The sequence below is a fragment of the Barbatula barbatula genome (genome assembly GCF_947034865.1).
Source record: "Barbatula barbatula genome assembly, chromosome: 25".
NCBI classification, from domain to species: domain Eukaryota; kingdom Metazoa; phylum Chordata; class Actinopteri; order Cypriniformes; family Nemacheilidae; genus Barbatula; species Barbatula barbatula.
In genome coordinates, this window is record NC_136788.1 from 17,245,873 (window position 1) to 17,260,064 (window position 14,192).

The window sequence follows — 14,192 nt, forward strand, 5'->3', positions numbered from 1 at the left end:
GAAGACAAAGACGTGGTAGGATGGCACTGCTGAAGATTTCCCACAATTCCTGTGTGCACACAGCAGAACATAACACATTACATAGTGGGCATAAAAAATCATACTCAGACCGAAGTTAAAAGACAAATGTTACCATTGCAACAACAATGACATGATTTTAGTCCAATATGCCAAGCCATTTTTGTTTAGGTTATTATTTTGAAATGTTTAGTTTCATTTATTTCATTTCCTTCCCACTTGATTTTGGAATTGTTGGATGCCCCGGGAAAGGTTTTTCTCAGATGTATTAAATTTGTGACATTAGGGAGTTTCTTTTGAGTGAATATTTCATGTTAATCATCAGTTGTTGGAAGAGACTAGAGACCTCTTTCATCCTTCATAAACCAGATTATGGAGGAAAATCTGAAGAAGCTTCAGCACGCCATAATTACCCATCGTTGTTAACATGGTCCCATCGGGGGCGGTCCTCGTGGTTGACTTTTCTAGCATGTTCTACAATCCGTGGTTTGAACTAGGAACCCATGCTAAAGGAAACCTGCAGTGTATTAGCATTCTGATAATACGTTACAAATCCTCACGAGACGAATTCTGCTTATCGATTCCCAGTGTAGATTCCACAGTGGAAGTAAATCATTAACATTAGATATCAACCCAATCATTTAACTCATAGTCATATATTTATGAGCACCATTTTGTTTGTACATACACATAGCAATATGTTCTTCATTTGTTGGATTTATTACAATTTGTATTACCAAAACTCTTTACTGCAAATACTACAGTTAAACTATGCTTACTATAGTAAAACTATGGTTCATTTTCATAAGGGCTTTTATTGAGATATCTGCAGATCACAAATTAACACATGCACATTTCTGAAAATATGCACACAGGAACTGATAAGAGGAATTTCGATTTTAATTTCAAGTATCCGATTCCCAACCTTTCGATTCCCAACCCATCTCACGAGTGAACTATCTTGACGGCGTTTATTGTACAGTACATTTGTGTCTATTGGTGACAGTCATACAGGTATGATTCAACCTGAATCTGAATAATAGATGAACGTACATTTACCGTCCAGAGTCCATTTCTTCTTCTCCGTTGACCTTTCCGAGGCTTCTCTCTTCTTCAAAAGCACAATTATGGCTCTGGTTTGGCTGGGTGGGAGAGAAGAGGAGTGACCCTGGCATGTGGTTCTCTTGAGCCCAATCGGGGCGAGGGGAAGCCAGGCGAGGAGAAAAGAGAAATCTCCATGAATTTACCGCGTGTATGACCGCAGCTCATTTAAATGTGTCACTAACAGGACTGGAAGATCTAAACTTGTACTGGCTGCCACGCCGGAAAAAAGTCACATATTCCAAAAGACATCCCTTGTTTACCCTCTTTTGTTGAGAGATTCAGGGAGTTGTGAAGAGGAGGTCTCTAACCCCTCGTGTAAGCGTTGCACTTAGCACCTCATAAATCCTGCCGTCGAGAGTAAGGAGAAATGGTTTCCTAATGACATTTCTCTGCACTTCCATCAAAGAGAAAGCACCACAGGATGACACATGTGTAGATTTGGACTTTGTCGGAATGTCACAGTAAACAACATTTACATGTATTTATATATCAACTTACAACTGAGCATTTAACATGTTGTCAATGAGCTAATAGACTTCTTCAGGACTAAAATCAGGTTTGCAAGTTTGCACACTTTTATGCACTTTTCATACCTTTTTTTTCTCCCACCTTCAATTGTATTATTGTTTTAGTTGATTTTGTTTGAAGTTGATCTTATTTGGTATTTTTGGTCTTGCTTTGTTTTCTCTGTTTCAAAGTCTTAAAACTCAAAAAGAAAGCAGAGAAAATCATGTTCGCTTCATGAAATAGATTTCATAAAATGTTTCATCTTAGTTACAAATGTAAAACTTTCTTAAAGCTTTTAGCATTTGTAATAAAAGTTATTAAACCCTTTAGGGCCGTTCTGTGAGACTAATGAAGGAAACATTCAAAACCTATGTCCTGTCATGTGTGTCACATTATAAATGTCGCATTTGTAGTTAAAAAAGGTTTTAAAAACATTTCTTGAAAACACAATTGTCACAAAATTTCATTGAATTATCTTTTTCAGAATGTTTTTACATAATTAAAATCACTGTGTGTTTTGAGAACCTGCAATATTTCACGGACGTAAGTCGTTTTAGATGTTGCAACATTTGGGAATCGCTTGAAAATGCTAGTGTTGACAAAAAGCGTTTTTATGTACTGTAGATTCATGTAAAGTAAAATTGACAAAAACTTCATTTCTAGCTGAACTGTTCCTTTAAATGAACTGTGGTCATTGCTGTTGGTGGAGCCTAGGGAAGATATTCTGGTGTCCAGTGAGCTTTCAGCTCTCATCACTGTTCTCCACACTGGTCTGAGGTCAGAGGACTCACGCCAGGATGAGTGATGTGTGTGGTCCCCACTGGCTCAAGGTCAGTAGAGGCTCGTGGCCAAAGCTTCTGCGTCGCTCCAAAGCCATGACATTTTCTCAGGTTTAGAAATTGTAATTTTGGGGCGGCCATGTTAAATACATCAACATTTTTCGTGCTGAGTTTATGAAAAGATGAGATGTTAGCCTACAATTATTCCGTCAGTGTTTACACCTCAACCTTCCCTGCCCTGAGACATGCAAAGCAAAAGTGTCGTTCTGAAATACACTTTTCACTGGTGAGAAAAAAACTGAATAATCCTGGCTGGGGGGGTGGTGGTGGTCTTAAACCTGGTTTAGTTGGTAAAACTCCTCTAAAAGGGATTGCACACCCAAAAATCTTAATTTGTCTATCATTTATCATCATGTTACTCCAAACCATGTATACAGAAGATATTTTCAAGAATGTTGATAATCAGACAACACAGAACCCCATTGACTTCCATTATCTAAAGACAACAACACAAAGACATTTCTCAAAATATCTTCTTTTGTGCTTCACTGAAGAAAGATTCACATACAGATTTACAACCAAAATGATGACAGAATTTAGATTTTTATCAACCTGACTAAACCATTTGTCTTTTTTACCATCTATCCGTTTATTATTATGTACTGGTATGCTCTTAAACGAATTTCAAGACTTTGACACAAGAACATCCGTCAGACGAAACATTTAGTCACAGTCACTGTCTGAAACAGCCTCCATCATGACAGACAAGAAAACCTGCAAGATATCCAGCCGTCATGTTTTTCATTTGACAGAGAGACGAAAATAAACAGAGCCTAACGCTTGAGTCACTGTCCCGGAATCTGAGAAATACCAAAAACCTCTGTGTCCCCTTTAAACAATGATTAAACTAATACAAACAATACTTTAATACTGACACAACAGATGGTTCTACTTCATCAATGGATATGGGGAAATCTTACAGAATCGTAAAATAGTCACCAACTGAAGTCTGTTTTTTAAAATGTACTGAAATCCAGCTTTTTTACCTTTATAATCTATATTTAACAAAGACAATCTCATTTGATTCCCTTATAATTCTCCTGAACACAATTAACAGAAACATGTGAGAAAGGAAACACGACTCAATCAAATCTGGAAACAAATGTCATAAAACATTTAAGAAGTGAATCATATTAGCTTGAGATGGGCTCCGGGTGGTCTCGCATCAGTGTCATATTGATTTTGATTGTGTCTATTTGACCCTTCGTAAAGCCCACCCCTTTGCTTTATCCGACATCAGCCAAAGCGCTCCATAATAAAGAATATTTATCGTGAAATAATCATTTCTGTGGAAAAAATTAAGTGTACGTACTTTCAGCTAAAAGCACTAAGAAAGTCTGCAATGTGCATTTGAAGTGTATATTCAGGATGTGAAACTGACGCGGAATAAAGTAAACAAAATAGCAATAGAAACTCTAGCCTAACGTACTGTGCTTATGGCAAGCCGAATTAGCTTTTAGTTTTTTTTAAAATTTTTAATTCTTGATTCGGCTTGCCATATGTGCTTGCTGTAACAACATAACGTCTGGATAGCGGCATTGGTTTCTGACACATTTCGTGAAAAACTGGTGAAATTGTGATTATGACCATAGAGATCAAATTTGACCTCTGATTAAAGTCTGACAGTGTTGATGAGATGCAGCAAAACATGTAAAGACATCTGTGAACTGTAACACACACCCACCCAGCTCAGGGTCACCAGGGTCAGAGGTCACATGGGCGACATCCTTAACGGGTGCTTTTGTTCCTTTTGTCTGGTGTGATGCAGGAATGCGGTTACACTGAAGAATCAAGGAGTTTTTGGAAGTGTCGCAATTCCCCTTTCATGCTGTAAAGCACTACCTTAACTAAACCGACTCTGGTACGAAAATACAAACATATTGATGGATATCATTCCACCATGACCCAACATAAGAAGCCTGGGATGGCTTTGTAAAAGAGAAGTGCGTGTATTAATAATTATCGGGCATGACACGTCATCGCTTTGTTTTTGTAGGGCAATTATTCATGGCTGTTCTCTGGCTTCAAAGACAGGAACGCTGGATAGACAGCCCTCGCTGTGCCGCATCTTGATGATGTTCCTGCGACTTACGACATGGAGAGACAACCAAAGAAGAGCAAGACAAACAAACAAAGAGAGAGAGAGAAAGAATGTGATGGGCGAGGGAACATTGTGTGATGAACACAGATGCCAAACGTCTTGATTCACATCGGTCACACTCTATAGGCTTCAGCATCACATGAACATGTACCTCAATGATAACGTTTGACGGCTGTGAATCTTTGATTTACCACCACTGAGTTAGAATCAGATATAAAGAAGCGTCGGGTAAATTCAACCCAGGGGTCTTACGTGTAAAAAAAAGTATCTTCCTTTTTTGGCTTATTGAATATTATCATAAAGACTGAGTTACATCACAAACTGAAACATTTGGGAAGGTTAATGGTTGCTGAATATCTATTAAAATAAAGACAAATTAAAAAATTTCTTGAATGGTTAAAGGTTTCATATTTTAGGGGGAAACAGGTAATTATTTTGTTCTTATTTTCTCACATTATAATTTTCATTAACACTATCAGGCTACAGTTTAGACCACATTATCGTATTCCAAGTGCTAAAATAATACGCTGACTTCCTCACAGAAAATGCTTCACGTGTTTTAAAGAACAAACACATTGACATTGGATGAACAAACGCAGTACACATCTTATTGTTAAAACATACAATGTGTCAAAATTGTAAGTAAGAAAACAAGAAATAAAACTATCTGCTCTATACTGAATACAAGTGAATGCCACAGATTTTTGTCATTGCTCTCCTCCTCAAAGCTCTTTTGAGTAAAACTGTACATGTGAGATGTTGACCATTTTATGTTGGACCCCTCTTTGCACTGTATAAAAATCTGTAAAAAACAGACATTTTCTGAAAGTTGGAGAAACAGAAATTTATCGTAAAAAAAATTCTTATATATATATATATATATATATATATATATATATATATATATATATATATAAGGATGTATATTAAACAATTTTCACCGCTTTCCTTGTAAATTTGTTGTCTTATTTCTACAGTATTTTCTCTTAAATACATAAAAAATACAAATGTGTACAAAAAACAGCTTTTACATTTTAAGTGGAAAATCTGTTAAAAAAACTGAACAATTCTGTAAAATGACAGTGTGGCTGAAAGCATTTTATGAACTTTTACTCTCTACATCTATTGATGATGTTTGTTTCTGTAATAGGCGCACCATCAAACTTGACTGTCGTTCGAATACAAACTGAAAGTATAACTTCATGTCACTCTAAGAACGTTCTCCTAATAAAACCGATGGTGTAAAATCTCCACACGTCTGCCTACAATGAAAAACAAAAGACGAAACGTTGGGTTGTTAGTCAGTTACAGACAGTCACAATCTCTCTCGACTTTGAAGTAGAATTTCCTATTTACCAACCTTGCAGCCAATGTGTCGTTTGATGTGTGGGGATTTTCTTTAATGAACAATGTGCTTTTTATTTCTTCTGAAGAGAACATTTGTTTTAAAATGTCACTGTCGGCCATAAAAGGCCAATAATGATGTGCCGGTCATAAATAAAGTTACTGTTAAAACCATCCGTCAAATGAAAAGCAACTTTTACAATCTGATGTCATGCTTTATTTTGGGACTCTTATGGATGCAGGAGCGTGTTGGCCTCACAGACGTCATCGAGCGTTGGGCAACGCAAGACCCGCCATCACAGCCTTTCTTCTTGACAGTAGCGCTAACAGAATGCCTTTCGCTTGTGAAGTTTGAATTTTCATGAGTGTGGCTGAAGTCCCAATAGCCCTCAGGTCCATACGCTGTCTGTGTCTCGTGTGTATTCTGGCTGGGGTTTGGAGCGTGGTTCTGGTTATAGGCGGTTTGGGCCGGCGCTGTAAGTTATGGGGAGTCACTCATCTCAATCGAGTGCTTTGGTTTTGGGTTGAGGTTGCGCCCCTGATGGCTCGCTAGCGTGTTCAAAACCTATATGATACTCATTGATCGTCTGAGAAGAAAGAATGCATCATTACGGCTCTGTATCTGTGTGTGCTAGCCAATAGAAAGACACCGTAGTGTTGTGTAGGTCTGCCACCTGTTGGTCTACAGTAAAACATCCATTCATGATGGTTCAGGATGAAACTTTTCAGATCTGCTGGTGTTTCGGCTGTAACTGTAGATCTCTGAGAAATGGGCTTTAATTGACAGACAACCATTTTGAGTTATGAATGGCAAGAATGTGTGGGAAACAAAGGTTTGACTGTTCGGTTGCAGACATTCTGCTGATACGAGATCAGTTCACCTGGTAACTCAAAGGGACATCTCATGGTTGTTTTAAAATCCACATCAATCCTATTAATTGTCTTCCTGCTCTTGTTGTGCATGATTCACGCATGAAGTGCACGTAGAACAAAGTTGTTGCCATCTTTTAAATTGAAAGATGTAAAAAATCCTCCTGCTCCAGCTTGCTTTTCTCAAATGACATCACGAAGTTGAAGCCCTTTCATTTTAAATGCATGTACCAAGCACATTCTTGCAAATGTTAAATTTTTGTCTTCAAAAAACAAATGGTTAAAATTTGAATAAAATAAACTTTACTTGCGTTGCAGCTATTTTGTTGGCCGACGTCATGATGGATAAAATCAAGTCCCACTCTTTATCACTGGAACTGAAACTCTAATGTTTTGCAATCCCTTGACTAACCAACAAACTTCAAATGCAAGCAATGCAAGCAAAAATAACAATTCTGTAACTGGTTTTAAGGGATTTAAACTCAAAGATTTGAGCATTTAGTTTCAATAGAACCATCGTATATACAGCACGTCCCAAAGTTTTCCCTTCATTTTTTGTTTTTCATAATGAGAAACAATGGCTACAGAAACCCCCACAACATTTTGATTAAATCAACTTGCATGTGTTTAAAACATGTGTTGCGGTAAAGAATGGCTGGGGTGGAGGGAAAGAGAGCATGTTAGTGTGTGTGCGCATTTGATGCGACCCCATCGTCTGTGTGTCCTGAAGCTGGGCCCCGTCCCGGACGCGTCTCTCATTTCTCATTGTATCTCACCCTAATTTCTCTTCCGGTCTCAAGATCCAGAGAGCCTCCCTTTCCCATGGGCCCTGACCACCACCCCACCAAAGAGCAACCCACAGACGCACACACACAGTCCAAGGTCGTGTCGTGATCCAGCTTTGGCTGTGTGTGGCATGAAGACAGATGAGAATTCTTCTGCTGGGTTTTACTCTGCACGTGCCCCATACGCTGGTTCTGCACACACTGCACACGCGTGTTATTATTTGCTTCAAACTCCAGAGTCATGTTGCAGCGTTCATGCCAAAAGTAACGTTACGTCTCCCAAAAAATCCTTCTCCCAGAAATCCTTACCTAGAAGTATACATTAAGTTGATTGTTGACATGCAGTAAGAGTACAGAGATATATTAGTAATAACATGGCAATATGGAAGTACACCTTGAGAGAAGTTAATGAGAAATGTTTGAGTTTCTGACCTTCAAGTGGAACACAAAGAGAGACATTTTCAACATCTCTACAGCAAGACGATACTGGGTCTTTCTCAGGAGTCTCCATTTAATCTCATGTCCAGATGAAAAAGGGAAACAAAGGGTTTGTTAACTCACAGATCACAGACGAGACGCCCTAAATATCACAGTTATTTCTCTTAGACATCAATGAGATCAAATGGAGAGGAAATGGAAACTTTTGTCTCATGTGTCTCTCAGATGTTTCTCCTGAGAAAACGAGTCAGAAATGTCTCAAATGTGTCCGTCGTTAGAGTTTGAGAAGAGATGTCAACAATCACCACGTTAACATGGACAACAATAATCTGATATTAACACGATTAAGACGATACTCTGATTAAGAATGGAGCATGTAAACTGTGCTTTTTGATTAGCTTAAATACATCTAAACTCATAATCGTAGTAAACACAAACTGAATAAATACGGGTGGAGTTCTTCTATTTTAGTGGCATTATGGAAGTGCAGTATAGACATGTACACACCTTAATCGCACTGTCATCAGCGTGTAGGAACTTTGCGACAGGTTACACACACGCACGGCGTTGTCATTTGATTACTGATGTCCATGTAAATGTGTCAGACTGAGCTCAGATTCATCTCGTCTGCAAAGTCAATATTAGTGAAGATCTTAATATGAACTCAAACATTTCTCATCACATTATTTTACCTCTACAATCTACATTCATTTACACCTCCTTCGTGTCGCATTTGATTCTCTTTTTATGAAAAACATCTGATACTTAAAGGAGAACTGGTGTGTGCTCTTGTCCGCAGCGTTCATGAGTGAACTATGGCTAAGGTCTCTCTTCTCCATCTGCTGAAATAAATTGGAGCGGTTTGCTTCTCGTCTCATGACGTTGAGGAAAGACAGTCTCGGTTCAATAGCTGCTCACTAAAAGAGATGCGGTCTCCATTCTTGCCGTCCCTCCAAACGCCACGACCAACTTTCCACTGCTGAGAATGAACAGCACTTAGCACGATTTATCAATGCATGGCATGAACAGGCTGCCAGTCCAACACGAGGATTGTGGGAATGATTGGCTTTCGCTGGCATGACTTTCAGCTCTTAAATTGACCAATACGCAAAAACCAGCGGCCTTTTATTCCCGCTGAATGCTCGGCCAAGTTACATGGAAAGTTTGATTTACTAATGATTTGAATCAACCCGAGCAAATTATGGTCAAATTATAAGCTTGTGAAATAATTCAATTACTCATTTTTACCAACTCACATTCTATATGGGGACGCTTCGAGTCCTGTGGATGTTTTACCCAGAGATGATAGGGTTATAGTAAATATATATATATATTCAGGGATGGGCGGTGTGTATTTATAGATCTAATGATCTCATGACTAGAGCTATAGGAAATGATGCCAAAAAAAACGTCATAAATGAATCATAAAAAATCAAGAAATAAAATAAGCAAAGATTACGTTACGTTATTATGTTATATAACAGATCATCCTACCATTAATCATTAATTACCCAGCCCTATGAAAAACTTGTTATTTCCTGATAATTATAATAAAAAATATGAATAAAATACATGAGATAAATATATCTACAAATGATTAAATCAAAGTGCATCTTATTACACGGCTCGTTGGAACGCTTGATTCTGATTGGCCAGTCGTGACATTTGCAGGTTCGTTATTAATAACAACCGCTCAAAATATATTTTTATACATCTTTTGAAAACATATATGACATTATATTTATAAATGATTAAACCTGAACGTCGTGTAGCTTTCCTCTAGTTCAGTGTTAAGAGCATTGTGTTAACAACTCAAGGTTGTGTGTTGGATCTCAGGGGATTGCAGATACCTGTGTATAAATGTATAGGATAATGCAATGTAAGTCACTTTGGATAAAAGCGTCTGCTAAATGCATAAATGTAAATGTAATGTGTCTGACCTTAAAACGAAACTAAACAGATTTTCCTCGCAGAAGGGCTGCATTCGGTAAAGATTTCATTATTTCATGTCCAGTTTTTTTCTCATGCGGCCAGTAGTCGTGTAATAAGCGGTATAATGTACAAGCAGCAGTCTGTTATCACCAAATAATCCCCACAAGACCCTCCGCTTCACGTCCTGATTACACTGAAGGGGATTATTTCGGCCATAACAACCGGCTGCTTGTAAATTATCCCTTACATATCGAATGATTTACTTTAACAAGTGCACGTTTTAGCATTTCAATAGTTAACAGTAGACTTTTCTGGACAGCAAATGTAGAAATCTAAAAACAGCTTTTAATGACACAGTTGGTGATACATAAAATACATTTAGCAAAGCAGAATGTGTCTACACAAGCGTACAATCAGCGTCGAGTCGTCATCTCTATAATCATTCATGTTTCTTTAACCTCTCGCATAAACGCGTACAAACACTGTCAGTCCCACTACAAAACAAAAGAGGAAAACATGCTTTCATTTTACATCAAAAAACATTCAGAGCAGCAAAAAATCCACCTGTCTGTCCCATCATGCAAAGTTCCTGTCTGTCCTACTGTCATGTTCTTCTTGTAAAAACAAGTTAATATGTTTAATTGTAAGTCAATTATCACACAAGTAATCATATTAAAGCTTTTTCCTCAAAAGGATGATAGACTCTGTCTGCACGTATGCGTGATTTTTAAGTGGTATTTTCAGTGATTAATGACTTTTTATACTTTTGGCCTGACCGTCGAACAAAACAAAGCTCAGAATTCAGATTAAAAACTTAAGTCCTTTAAAGCTTGACAGACCCTGCTCACAAATAAGTTTAATTTACCGAAAACAATATCTTTGTATTACACAGACAAAACAATCTAGTGGCTGAAAACCACACGGATATTTTCATCTTTGTGTAAACAATTCTTTAAAGGGATTCTTCTGTCATTCCAGTTGTTCCAAATGTGTATAAATGTCTTTGTTCTGATGAACACAGAGGAATATATTTAGAAGAATGCTTCTAACCAAACAGTTCTTGGACCACATTGACTTCCATAGAAGGGACAATTACTTTATAAATGTCTTTATTCTGTTGAACACGAAAAATACATTTTGAATAATGGAGGACAGCAAACCGTTCTGGGGCCCTTTTGACTTTCATTGTATGTTTTCCTTCTATGGGATCTGATGGGGTCCAAGAACTGTTTGGTAACAAGCATTCTACCAAATATCTTTCTCTGTGTTTAACCAAACAAAGAAATGTGAACACGTTTGGAACAACTAGAGAGTGAGCAATTCAAATCTTTATTTTGGGTTTCATTTACATTTTCATTCAAGGTTTTGTAGTAATGCATTCATAAATGGACACCTTTAATGTCAGGAAAGGCTGAAGGGAACCTCTTTAAAACCAGAACTCTGACACAAAGATTTGAACATTGATGATGTTCCGGTGAGAAACGACCCCGTTGTTGACGTAGTTCATGGCCAACTTCAGCACGGTCTTCAAAGAACCAACCAGTGGCTTCACCTGCCGGACCACACCTGAGAACGACAAGGAAGAAGAAAAGAATCATGAATAGACAGAAACAAAACATTGTCAGAATTGCATCTGAGCCATTCAAAATCTAAAATGTGGTGGTATATTAACGTTCCCAAAGCGTATGGAAATTAAAAGAATTTGTGACAATCACAAAGCGACTTCACATGTGATGATGGATGCATCACTGAACCTTATTGTTGGAGAAACACGAAACATACCATTTCCCAAAGGAAGAGAGACATTCTGCATTACAGAGCTGACAGACCACACCCGCTCACAGCATTAATCAATGAGCCAAGAATGCTGGAAAATTCTCTTCCACTGAACACATGATTGAAAAGAGACGAAAATCCTGTGTTTGTACGGCCGGACGCTCCAAACTCTCTCAGCAGAGAATTGATGACATTCAACTTCTCCCAGAAGAGAGAAAAATCACTGATGACATCTCTTTAATATCTCGATTATTACTCATAGACATCATTGAGAATAAACAGAGAGCCAATGGTAACCTTTGCTTAAGTCTCGTGTGCGTCTCGGATATTTCTCTTGAGAAAAAGAGTCAGAAATGTCACAAATGTGTCCGTCATGAGAGTTTGAGAAGAGACGTCAACAATGTGTCAAACTGAACTCAGATTCGTCTCGTCTGCAATCAAAATTAGTGAAGATCTCAATATCAACTCAAACATTTCTCATCACATTTTGATAACGACTGTATTTACTTATGTGATAGCAAGGGGTTGTATTGTAAATAGATAGTGAATGGACTCTTTTGATATTATATCATTTAGCATAATATCAAATATTTCAAAACCACACTAATATTTGACTATTAAAGTGAGAGATTTGATCAGTTCTCTAAAGACTGGAGACAAAATTCAGTCAAGAAAAAACCCTTCATGTTTGATATTTAAGTTGGCAAAACGGAGACGGTTCTGATTTCAGACCTTAAAGGAGCCGTAATGAGAAACTCATTCATATGCTGCCCTTTAAACGACACGCATGTGGTTTAACGTGACCATCATAATACATTCACGTAAAGCTTTGTGTCATGGAAAAGAGCAGCCATAGATCATCTGTGACATCACACAACACCACAAAACAACCAAAGGTCAAACTATAAGAGCAGATCTCTAAACCATCTCCTTTTACCCTCATTACAAATGATGGAAGGTGATGATAGCAGTTCTGACCATTGCACAAACTAAAACACAGTAACAGAAAGAGTATCTTTAACATTAGTTTGGTATAAATCCTGTTGGTTTTGTGAACATGGACCTTTGCGCAAATACGTCTGACTCACCATCATTGCTCAACAGGCATATAAAAACCAAGCAAGTTATTTCTCATTTTTGCTAAGTACAAAGAATGACACAACATACTCACTTTATTCACATTTCAAACGTTTAGCTGGGAATGCAGTGTTACGAACACGACCTATCAAAGTGTTTCTGGACGTCTGAAATCACCCTACAGCACACTGTGCTGTTCAGAAGCTTCAAATGTGTCTGTGGTCAACTTCTAAACCATCAACATTCCCAAATCTCCGTTCCCACGCTCATTTCAAAATGCCATTAAAGAGCAAGACAAGAAAAATTGCTTTCGCTAGCAGTACACACGCTCACCACAAAACAAAGTCCAGTCCGTGCCAACAACCATTTGTCATCCTCGATGGCTACGTGGGTTACGATATTGAAGGTTAACATGTAAACAGTGCAATTTCTGGTTTTCTGGTCGCTCCGGCGTTTGGAGGAAATGTCTGAGAGCATCCAAACTGGGCAGGTTTAACACCAGAGACAAATGCAAGGAATGACTTTAACCACCGCTGTATTGGATAATGACACGCCAGCTGATGCAGGAAAATTCAGAGCCGTTTGCCCACATATCTAAACTCTACACACACCCCCAGCGTGGCATCGCAGGACGACGCGACAAACTCACTGGGAAGCGTGACCGCGTTATCCAAACACTAAAGAGTTGACTTGACTTTCTGAAAGGCCACACGTGCGGTTTGGTGTCTCAGGCTCAATTAGCAATGAATCATTGCGGTCAAGTGCTTGGACTGAATCTGGAATGTTTGTTTCACTGGAACCACGGCGTCATGTTTTACAATAGATCGCTCGTTTTGTTTACGATACTGCCGGTGTGGAGTGATTTAGATGAGAATTTCTAGTATCTCCGACCAATGCACACATTCAGGAATGATTAAATTGTACGTTAACTTTATAGTATGATCTAAAAAGAAAGAAATTCACATAAGAGCACATCAAAAAATACATTGAAATACAACGCAAACCATATAATACACTCTTAAAATAAAGGCACTTCTAAGGTTCTTCACAGCGATGCCATGGAAGAACCATTTTTAGGTCCACAAAGAATCATGCAGTTAAAGGTTCTTTAAAGAAAGGTTCTCTTTTTTATAACTTTTTTATAATCTAAAGAACCTTTTTTTGCCACAAAGAACCTTTTGTGAAACAAGGACCTTTTGAAGCACCTTTTTTAAGAGTGTAGGATCTTTCAAATATAATTTTTAGAAAGGCTCTAATGAAATAGTTTTAATGTATACTTAAGAAAAACATATCCAAATGTATTCTAGCCATATGAAATCTTCTGGTAACTGATCGGCAGATGGAACTGTGGAAATTTTAATAGTTTCAATTTACAGTCTGTGATGTCAACACCAGAAAATG

At 37.9% G+C, this 14,192-nt stretch overlaps 1 protein-coding gene across 5 annotated transcripts in view; it reads right to left on the reverse strand.

Moving 5' to 3' along the window:
• Positions 1-10,263: 10,263 nt before the first annotated feature.
• fbln1 (fibulin 1) overlaps positions 10,264-14,192 on the reverse strand; it is a 33,808-nt gene continuing 29,879 nt past the window's right edge. For 2 of the 5 annotated variants that reach the window (XR_013786294.1, XR_013786295.1), the window contains exons 17-18: positions 11,188-11,504; positions 10,264-10,983 (exon numbers count right to left, since the gene is read on the reverse strand). Coding sequence is in view for 3 of the 5 variants with exons in the window: in XM_079450588.1 (XP_079306714.1) it covers positions 11,365-11,504 (140 nt within the window). In the remaining 2 variants the exon portion in view is untranslated. Of the gene's footprint in view, positions 11,505-14,192 lie in introns of all 5 variants that reach the window. The other 3 variants (XM_079450587.1, XM_079450589.1, XM_079450588.1) reach the window with 2 other exon arrangements.